The sequence below is a fragment of the Pteropus vampyrus genome, unplaced genomic scaffold (genome assembly GCF_000151845.1).
Source record: "Pteropus vampyrus isolate Shadow unplaced genomic scaffold, Pvam_2.0 Scaffold14, whole genome shotgun sequence".
NCBI lineage: Eukaryota > Metazoa > Chordata > Mammalia > Chiroptera > Pteropodidae > Pteropus > Pteropus vampyrus.
Window position 1 is genome coordinate 10,431,365 of NW_011888795.1, and position 10,796 is coordinate 10,442,160.

The following is a 10,796-nucleotide window of genomic DNA, read 5'->3' on the forward strand; positions in this document are numbered from 1 at the left end:
CAGGTACACCCATTATCCAGCTGCTTTGAGGTTTGCTGCTAACAGCTCACAGCTGTTCTGAGGACTGCCCTCAGCTACCCAGAGCCCTGTGGCCAGGACCTGCCTGAGAGGTTATGGCCTCTCTTAAGGGCAGGTTACAGCCAGCCAATGACTGACTGATTCAGGGTACAAAAGCCAGCCCTTCCGCCTTAAGATGGGACACTTGTGGTACCATCCATGCTCCAGAGTTTCCCAGGGGATCAGGCTGATGCTTGACTTTAGCCGAACCCTCTCCTGCAACTGGCTTCTTCCTTGTCCTGGCTTCCACCCTCACTGCCTTACAGGTTTCATCTGAAAGCCTTTTATCCATAGCTCGCTTATACAATCTGCTTCTGGGAAACCTGACCTAAGACACTACCAGGAAAGGTCCCAGAAAGGATGGGATTCTGGTGTTGGGTCACTTGCTGGCCAAATGGCAATGAGGACTCCATCAGGTGGTGTTGGTAATCCTAGTCCCTGGCCTGGTATAGCAGTTCAAATGCTAAGACCTTCACCTGTAGTCACCTGAGATCAGATATAGGTGGACAGGGATGCACCAACTCTCGCTAGTATTTGGGAGGTTGGGAGGAAATATCAACTGTCAGAACTGTGGAATTGGAAGGCTATTGGCAAGCACCACTGATCCACTGAAGAGAGTAACAGGCTCAGATTAATCATCAATTTAAAGCACAGTGTGAGACTCATAGTGCATTATTGGCAGTGTTTAGCCTCCTACAAGAGAGGGCAGCACTCGAGAGAAGAATGAATTCTCAGCCAGGCATGTCCTGCCACCTGATCAATTCAGGTTCCTAATGCCAGTAGATGAGCAGGCAAGGCAGGCCCTGATAGGGAAGGTATGGGACCGTGAAACTTGCAATGAGGAATCTGTACATACCCTTGCCCCCTAGACTAGCAGAAGTGGCCCACTACCCCTTGTTAGATGATAGACCTTTCTCCTCCCCACACTCCCAAGATTATGCAGAAGCCTCAGATGAGACATACAAGATAATGCTTACCCTTCCCAGGATGCATCCTCTCCTCCCCTCTGATCCCTTTCAGAGCAATAACTAGCATCGGATTACACGATCTCACTGGGGAAGAAGCACATAAACCTATGGACATGTCCTCAAAATGTGAGGATCTCTGCATCATGTGCTAATGCCCACCAGAGAATATTCATTGCAGAAAAGATACCAAACAACCAAGCCGACTGGATACTTGGCCAGCAGGTGCCAGCCAGCTTCCTCCTCAGCACCCCAGTGCCTACACAATGGGCTCATAAATGGAGAAGTCTTGGTGGCAGAATGGGAGGCTGTGTGTGCATGGGTCCAGCAGCACGGGCTCCCTGCCAACAAGAGTCATCCAGCTACTGCCACTGTTGACTGTCCAGCCTGCCAGCATGGAGATCGATGCTGAGCCCCAGTTGGATGCCCTCCCTTGAGAACAGTTGATTTCAGGAGATACCCTCTGGGTTAGAAGGTACAGTCATTCATCCTGAGCGGGGTTGACATGTGTGCCTTTTCTGCCCACAGTGCCTCAGTCTGAGGACTCACATAGTGTCTGATCAACCATGGAACTTTGCTTTGATCGAGAGACTTAGTCACAGGCATATGATCACAAAGTCAACCCACCAGTCGTACCATATACCACCCTGTTCAGAAGCAGCCAACCTGATAGTGCTGTGGAATAGCCTCTTGAAGGCGAGGATGAACAGCAGGTTGGGACATGACAACACAGGGCTGGGGTGCTAACCTTCAGGATGTGGTATACACCTTAAACCAATAGCCATTTTTATGATACTGTGCCCCTAGTAGGCAGAATATATGAATCTGGGAGCCAAGAGGTCAAATGAGTTGTGACCTTACTCATTATCATACTCCTATCAAATTCTCACATGGGGAATTTGTTCCCCACATCCCTGTAATTTTAGTCTCAGTGGGTCTAGAGGTATTGGTTCCCAAGAAGAACATTTCCACTGTGGTGCACAGTAAGAGTCCTACTTAAGTCTGTGACTGGTTTTGGGCTTGTAACTTTAAGCCGTCATCTCCCTCCCACGAATTCCAAATCCCCCTCCTCCTCATCTGACAATTCTGCTGATAGCAGGCATAGTGGGCGTTCCAGACTCATGTCTGTCTATTGTTCTTTTCCTTGTCCGCTTACAGTTATACGCGGGCATGGGAGTATTTGGAAATGTCCCAGTGAGTCACCAATGCACTAGATACCTTCCTCTCTGCCTCTGTTAAGTAACAGCCCAACCTCCTCATGATGACCGGTTCCTCCAGCATCACAACTGCTTTCTTTGCCTGCTGATCTACTGGCATAAGAACAAAGTGATAGGCTTCCTCATGCCAGCAACAATAAGGCCTGGGTGGGAGAAGGCAGTAAGGTGGGAATTCTCCTAAGAACTTAAGCAATTTCATGATGGACAGTCACAGAACAGTGTAGTATGCTATGTCTGGTGCTATTGGTTAACATAAAGGAGTTAAGCTAATACTATTTTACTAGCTTGGATTGTGCTGATATTTTTGACTTCTGAATTCAGTTTTGTCCCTGATTTGCAAAACCCTGGCCATTGAATGATACACATAACACAAATAATCATTCTGCTACAAAGGTATCAGAGGAAGAACCTGTCTGCTAACCCTTGAGAGCCATAGGCTCCCCCCATACAGGCCTAACTGTGGGTCCCTTGTCTGGTCTCTAAGGGTCTTGAGAGTGATGGAACTGCTTTAATACCTGTGAACCATCTAGTGTAGTACTTAGGATTATTGGCTGATTTCTGTGGGATTGCCTTTTAGGCCTAGATATGTGGTTACTTTCATTATTTTTATTATTACTTTATTGTTATTCAAATAATTTCATGCACTCTTATGATGAAGAAATAAGTTCTAGCAAACAGTCATCTCTGGTGAGATTGTGGGTTATTTTAGATATCTGCCCAATTGGTTTTAACTACTTGAAGTTTCCTTTTCTAATTATAAAAAGAATACATATATAGATTATCAAAAATTTAGAATATACAGAAGTACAAATGCAAAGCAAACGTAACTGAAATAACCACTATAAATATTTTACTCCAGATTTTTGTCTAAAGAAATGCATATTTTAAAAAAAATTTGGAGCCATGCTACACAAACAATTGGGCGGGGGCGGGGAGGGGGGAGCTTTATATTTTAGTCTTATTGAAAAATTCCTATTAAATCCCTGACAAAATGGGCAAGGCTTTGACTGAACCCAAGTAGACACATCAGCTTGATCTCCCCACCTACCATCCACCTGTGGCCTGTTCCAACCCAGAACATTTGAGAGCATCTGGTTGCTGAGCCAGGAAATGGTTTCCCAGTTGTGAAATGCCTTTGACCCCAGTTCCTAGCAGATCTGAAAGTCTAGGATAGCCAGCTTAGACTTCCCTGGAAGCTGGCAGGGACTTTGACGACTTAAAATGCAAAGAAAAAAAATATGCCCTGAGACTATGTAGAATCTAAAAACAATTGATTGAATGCTTAGGAGTGATTTCCTTCCCATGGGCTAAAGACAGGTTTGGAAAGGAAATGGACACTTCACAAACAGACCAGACTAAATGTATAAGTTTACGCTCTGGGTCACCAAGCAAAAGATGCTAATCTAGCCTCGTACCCTTGATTGCTCCTTTGTGAGCTCTGGAGAGCTACTGGGATGGTTTAGGAGGAAGTGACCCCTTGGATTAACTCTTAGAAGTCAGAGAGAAGCTTGGTGAGCAGCACAGCAAGGACTAAAGCACTGAAGGCTTACAGACCCCAGCTCAATTCCAATTCCACCTGTTTGGATGAATTACTTAACTTCTTTGCACTGATGTTCTTTTATCGCATATTTTATAAAATAGTAATACTGGAAAGTCTTCCCATGAGAATTAAATGAAGTGATCTAGCCTAGTGCCTAGATCACTGTTAGCATATTATCTTTAGCATGTAGTTCCCCATATTTGTTCCTCCAGGGGCTTAGGTATTACTTTAAGGCAGCTCTCTGCCCCACCCCCAGCCCCTATGTGAAAATTATGTACTTTAGTTTGTGTGACAGAAATGGTCCTTAAAAGTTTTTGCATAATTATAAAAAAATAGAGAAAAATCTAACTTGAAAGAAAAATAGTTTGCCCATATGAAATCTCCAGGCTCAGAGCTGCCTCCAGAGTAGCAGGATCTACGATGGTCCCTTTATGCCATCTAGTGCACGGCTAGAGAAAAACCATGATTTTATCTTCAGTGTAATTTGCCAAAACATGTATTCTGATGAGGATAATTTAAACTCACTAATGGGTTCACTTTTTAATAAATTCCATTCAGTATGTTAAGCAAAATAAAAGGTTGGAATTCTAAACACTAAGTGCTAAAACGAAATTCCCCAAACCGTTTAGGATTTATGCGATGTGTGCTATAAAGATCACCCACTGAAGGAAAAGAGAATACACTCCCATCCTTACCAACATGAATTGTCGTGGCCCACCTTCTATATCCTCCTTGTCCTTCTCCACCAATACTCTTTATGTTTGTTCTGGTACATGACTGGGAGTGCCCCAGAGACTCAGCATCTATCTTCCCAACGCACTGCTGGACCTTTGCTGGTAGCAGAGCCAAGGTACCATTCTGTTGGTTTTCCAAAAATACAACCATCAGTTAAAATATTGTCACAATCAAATTGAATGTTTGTCAAGGGCCTATGTGTTTGTGTTTGGTTTGGTTTTTCTGGTGTGTGTGTGTGTGTGTGTGTGTGTGTGCGCTGTTTCCTTTTAGAGCTGTTTATTTATTACCTTTATAATTGTTTCCTCCCCCAGATATTTATGAGGATGAAGACAATGGCAGTCAAATCTCTCCCAAATGTGAGTAATAATAGCACACTTGGAGTGCCCAGAGCTGTTCTGTGACCTTCTCTTTAATATCGTTGTAATTACTATTAACAACAACTCTAACAGGTGTTATTTATTTAAGTCCTATGATATACCAGACATTTTTGTTTATAAACATTTTTACTAACATCAAAACTGCAAAATAGATATTATTGTCTCCATTTTAGAGACAAGGAAACTGATGCTCAGAAAGGTTAAGTGGCTTACCCAATATCACACAGCTAATGAGTTCTTGTCAAAGTCAGAACTGCACTCAGGTCTGACTGACTCCAAAGCCCCTGTTCCTACCTCCAGACAACGGGCCTCTCATTTACTCACTCACATGACTGTGACCTGCCAGGTCCTGGGCCCAAGGTACTGAGGTCCCCTCAATGCTACAACCTCCGTAGTACCTAATACTTAGTACTCAAGACCCTTAGTACCCCAGAGCCCAAGGCCAGTGAATCCAGGAGGAAGGTATTAAACATGGATTTGACAAAGCTACAGCAAGAGGCAGCCTGTGTGTGAGCTGCACTTTCCTCCCCTGTAAAACCAGGGGCTTTGACTGAGGAACATTCTCCAAGTTTTGCTGGTTCTGAGAATTCCGGTTTGTTCCAGGAGCCATGGGGGTCTTGTGAGGTGACTGCGGGTTACCCCATCACCTCCCACAGCCCCGCTCCTCTTCTATCTCTCAGAGTACGACAGAATAGAATAGAACAACAAAATAGACTAGAATAAAATGGAATAGAATAGATGACATCACACACTGTGAAGGTAATATTTTTCCATAAACATTTGTCTTAATTTTATAAGTGTACTTGTGTGTGTACACTGTGTTGGGATATAAAATTTGCATCTCCCTTTATTGCACTACAAAGTGGCTGGAACTTGTCAGGTCAGTCAGTTCCCTGTTGCCTCCCAGCCCTGCCCATAGAACACCCCAGGCTGAGTGTTCTATGGCTAATGGAGATCAGAGCCTGGCCCCACCCCCAGCCTCCCAGAGGGTGGCTCTGGGGGCCCTGGCACCAGCATTGTCTGTGGTACTGAGGCTGCAGACCCTGGAGACACAACCCCTGTGTTCACGGAGGGGGTGGTCAAAGGCACAGCTGCTCTGATCCACCCCTACAGCCTTTCACCAGTCCTCATCCTCACTATCTGCTCCCAGTTTAGAGATCCCAGGTTGGATGACTGCCCTAAAGAGATGTCTCTGGGATCACTGCAGATGCCTCCAAGTCATACCTGGAGGGGAGTAGTGGGAAGCATGTCCCTGAGCCAGTTTCTCCTCTGCCCTCCGCCCCTCATCCTTACCATGTCCTGGGACCAGGAAATAAACCAGGCTTTGCTTCAATCCGAGCAGACAGTGTCCAGCTACCTGGAAACCCTCAGGTGTCACCGGGTTTCTGAGGGCTGCCAGGAAGGGGAGTACCCAGCTGCTTCCTGTGCTGCTTGCACAGCCCCAACCGACTGGCTCTGGGCCCCAGAACACTGCTGGGGTGTGGGCTCTGGGCAACGGGTTGTGACCTCCTACTTGCTCGCTGCCTGTTCCCCAACATAACTGAGCCCTCACAGCGTCCCCAGCTGTAGGCGTCTTCTGCTCCCTGTCCTTGGCCATTTCTCTGTCCGGAATGCCCTCTCAACCCACGTCCTGCCCCTTCCCCCTGAATTCTCACCTAACAGAAACTCTCCAGCACTCAGATTCCCAAGGGATGACTTACTCAGCTAACTCTCTTCCCAGGGCTGCCATGTGGGATCTTTTTGCTCCTCCCTAATCTGCCTTGTGAGCAGCGTCAGGGCAGAGCATGGGGAAATTATCCACACACACACACACACACACACACACACACACACACACACGCGTGTATATATCTTACTGTTAAAATGTACAGCTGAAACTTATTGGATTTTGTTAACCAATGTCACCATAAATAAATAAATAAACAAACAAACAAATAAATAAAATAGAGTGTGGGGTAATGAACGGGAATCTTGTAGCATCCACCTGCTATGATTACAGCCAAGAGAATTTGGCCAAATAATTAGTCCTCTCTCATCTCTGTTTCCTCACCTGTAAAGTGGGGCTAAGGCCCTTACACAGTTGTGCTAACATCCCTACAGGCACAGAGCAGCCTCAGTTTTCATGGGAGCTGCAGTTCCCCACAGCACCGAACAGCCTGGGCACATAACAGGAGCGTGGCAGCACAACTGATTGGTTAATGAATCCATTCATTGGAGAGAGAAGCAGGATGTACTTGTCCCTCAGATTTTCCTGTGAGGAGCACAGTGATATTTGGCTGAAGCTGCCAAGAAGAGAAACAGGCAATAATCACGGGAGAGAAATAGAGGCAAGGAAGAGAAGAGGGCAGGAAGGAGGGAGCGTCATCAAACGCAGAAAGACAGTGTTTTTTTGGAGGGCAGGAGGTAGGGCTGTGAGCAGTGTGTGGACGTGTCTTCTCAGTCAGTGACAGAATTTCGATGCTGGAAAAGGGAACCAGGAGACCACAGACCCAGCCCCTCACCGTGCAGGTGAAGCAGTCCAGTCATGGGAGAATAGGCATTAGAGATGGGGAGAATGGGTTTCTGGGGACACTCTGTCATTGGCAACAGGGCCCCTCCTCCCACCCCTCTGCCCCCTCAGTGGTCCAAATTCATCTCTTCTTTCCCCAAGGCTGCTCCAGCAGGGAGTTTATCTCCATGGAAACCTTTGAGGACTGTGAAGGGGCAGAAGATACGGAGAAGGAAAGCAGCTCTCTGAGAGTAATTTATTTCCTTCTTACCCCTTTCATAGTCTCCCTCATTCCTGTTCATCAGCTTCTCCTGCCTCCTCTTCCTCTCTGCACCCCTCTCTCCTTCCTTATGATTCTCGCCCATAGGGACCCGGCCTAGTCCAGGAAGCTGAAGTCACTGCATCTGCAAAGTGGCTCAGATCCTGCAAGCCCAGCATGGCCCACATCACCGTCTCCTTGGCAATGTGCTGGTTTCTGGCCATAATGAGGGGCTCCTACTGGGACCTGGATTGGCCTCATGGGAGAGCTGGGGTGGGCCCTGCCGGGACAGCAAGAATCACCGTGTGGGCCTGGCCGGGTACCCCAGTACTGCTAACTCTGAGGGTGCATCACTGTCCCCTCCCTTCCAGCTCTCGGGCCTTTTCCAATTGGACGACAGTTATGAAACCTGTTCATCCAAGTCTGTTCCAGGCACTGGAGAAAGCATCCGGGGAGGAAAAGAAGGTGATGAGAAGAACACATGAGTGTGAAAGAGGAAAGAAAAGTAAGCGAAGTTGTTGGCCGATGCTTCTCTGATTTTCTTCTCGGAATTTCAGGGCAACAGACAAAACTGAGGAGGGAGTTTGGGGTGGGGGGTGTTCATTGGCTTGCTCACCCCTACAAGGAGGCGACTAGTTTCCCCGCAAAAGCAGTTTCCCCGAGGACACCCTCCCCAGAGAACTGACACTCCAACCGCGGCTCCTGGGCTCAGCCCAGCCGCCCCAGGCTGTCATTCCGGCAGAGGCTGCTGCTGGCACTGAGGCTGTGCCCACCTTTCAGCAGAGAGCAGCAAAGGGGCATCAGAGCCTACGGACCTGCTTCCTGGACGGGGGCAGGGGTGGAGGGGGTGGCGCTAGGACGCCTCCGGGAGGCCTCGGCAGCGGTCCCGGTCACTCCTGCGGAGCCTCCACCCCTGGGGAGCCGAGGGAAGAACAAACAACTGCTCCACACACGCCCTCACAACGCAGTGGAGCCCAAGCCTGGAGGGCTCGGGCCAGGGTTTCTCAGTGTTGGCACGTGTGACATTTGGAGCGCTGTCCTGTGCATTGCTTAGCAGCATCCCTGTCCTCTACTCTCTAGAAGCCAGTAACATCTCCACCCCCTTACCCAAACTGTGACAAGCAAAAATGCCTTCAAGAAGTTGCCAAATTTCTCCTGGGGTGGGAATGGGGGGAGATCAGTTGAGATCCTCTCATCTGAGTTGGAGGACCCACAGCCACTCAAACCAGACAGGAGGGAGAACTGCCCCCTCCTCCTTGCCCCCTACCATTCCCCTGAGAATGTTAATGTGGCATTTGGGGTACTTGGTTCCAGGATTGTTTCGTTTCAGAGAGGGCTGGTTACAAGTTAACTTCTGAGATATTTCCGTTTAGATTTATTCGTTTTTTAATTGTTATTATTATTTTTTTTTTTAGTTTCAGTAATTTTTAGTTTTATTTAACTTCCTAGTTTTAAAGTTACCTGTTTATAATTATTTTATTTTAAAGGTTAGTTTTTGAGTTATTCATTTTTGGTTACTTATTTGTAGTTATTTGAAGTGTTATATATTTCCGAATTAGTTAGCTATAGAATTATTTATTTTTAATTATCTTTACAGTTAGTAATATCTGGGTTATTTATTTGCATAGTTATTCTATTTTTAGTTAATGAAGTATTTAGTTATTTATTTTTAAAGTTTATTTGACTACTAAAAAATCACTGAAAGTTTTTAAATATTTTTGACTTATTTGTTTTTAGAGTAAAACGTTTTTAGTTATCTTAGGGGTTTTCTCCTAGTTATTTAGTTTTAGAGATACTTATGTTCACAGTTATTTACTTTAGTTATTTTAGATTCTGGGTTGTTTACTTTTACATTGTTTTAGTCATTTAGGGTTTTTTCAGTTATTTGGTTTAAATTATTTCATTTTTAGAGTTATTTAATTTTTGAGCATTATATTTTCTAAATTTTTTATTTTCATGGTTTTTGAGATACTCAGTTTTTGAGTTGTTTCCAGAATAATTTGTTCTCATTTATTTCTTTTTAGTTCTTTGCCATTAGAAAATTTTTTTCTCTTTTGTATTTTTACTTATTTTATTTTGACATTTATTTTCAGAATTATTTAGTTTAGAATTACTTAGTCTATCAGTCAGGATGAGAAAGAGAGAAAAAGAGAGAGAGAGAGAGAGAGACTGAGACCATACCAATTATTTTAAGAGAGGGAATTTAATATAAAGGATTGTTATTCAGCTACTGGAGATTTTAAAAGGAAAAAGTGATAATGAGATAATGTGGAGATTTTAACTGCAAGAAGCAGCTACCTGCCTGAGGGCTGAGGGAACAAAGGGAAGAGGTTGGAGGTGGCCTCTGAGGAGGAGATGCTGCCTGATAGGACAGATTCCCAGGAGCTGGATGCAGGACTGAGAAGGGGACACTGCCAGCTGGTACTGGTGTCTCTGAAGGGGCATGATGAGGCTGGTTATGGAAGAGTTAAGAAAATGGCAAACTTCAGTTACTGGAACCATCTGTCACTCTCAGGGCGAGGACTAGTTGCTATGGGAATGCTGACAGCAACCCAGGTGTGCAGGAAGGAGTACTTGTCCCTATTCTCTCCTCCAGTCAGTCTGCACTATTGGCCAAGCCTGTCAGGGAGCAGTTGGCAAAGGAGGCAAGTGGCCCCACACCACAAAGCAGAGAACAGAACGGTGGACTGGAAGCTGAGAAATCACATTGAATACCCAGCACACCGGGCTCTGGAATTATTTGGTTTTAGAGTTAGTTTTAGAATTGTTAAGGTGATTTGACTGGATGTGGAATCTGGCTGAGTCTTCAGTCCCCTGATTTGTTTCTGGAATTGAACAAGTCAAACACTTGAGAGGAGTGTCTCCTGTGAAACTCAAGAAAATCACTTTAGATTCAAGAAAAACAAAATTAAGTATCTCACTTTGTAAAGAAGACTGTGTGGCCAAAAAGGGAAGAGGCTATGGGACAAACCATCAGAGAGGGGCTGTTCGGCACAATGGTCCAGCAGAGTGTTCTTTGAAATTTTTCAGAAAGTTAAGCTATGTTTAGGGCCACCTAATCCCATTCCCTTTCCGAACAAAGCATCTTTCTTGATAGAGTGTGTTTTAGATTTGTAGACTACAATATTTATTGTAGTCTACGACAAAATTAAATTCTT

The 10,796-nt window shown here is 45.3% G+C and overlaps 1 protein-coding gene across 1 annotated transcript in view; it reads left to right on the forward strand.

The window, feature by feature from the left end:
* The window catches only part of MCF2L2 (MCF.2 cell line derived transforming sequence-like 2), a 195,338-nt gene extending 187,119 nt beyond the window's left edge, over positions 1–8,219 (forward strand). Inside the window, exons 26-28 of the mRNA XM_011382746.2 lie at positions 4,826–4,870; positions 7,542–7,630; positions 8,010–8,219. Of these exons, the coding sequence (XP_011381048.2) occupies positions 4,826–4,870; positions 7,542–7,630; positions 8,010–8,123 (248 nt within the window). The 3' untranslated portion in view covers positions 8,124–8,219. The remainder of the gene's footprint in view (positions 1–4,825; positions 4,871–7,541; positions 7,631–8,009) is intronic.
* Positions 8,220–10,796: the final 2,577 nt, after the last annotated feature.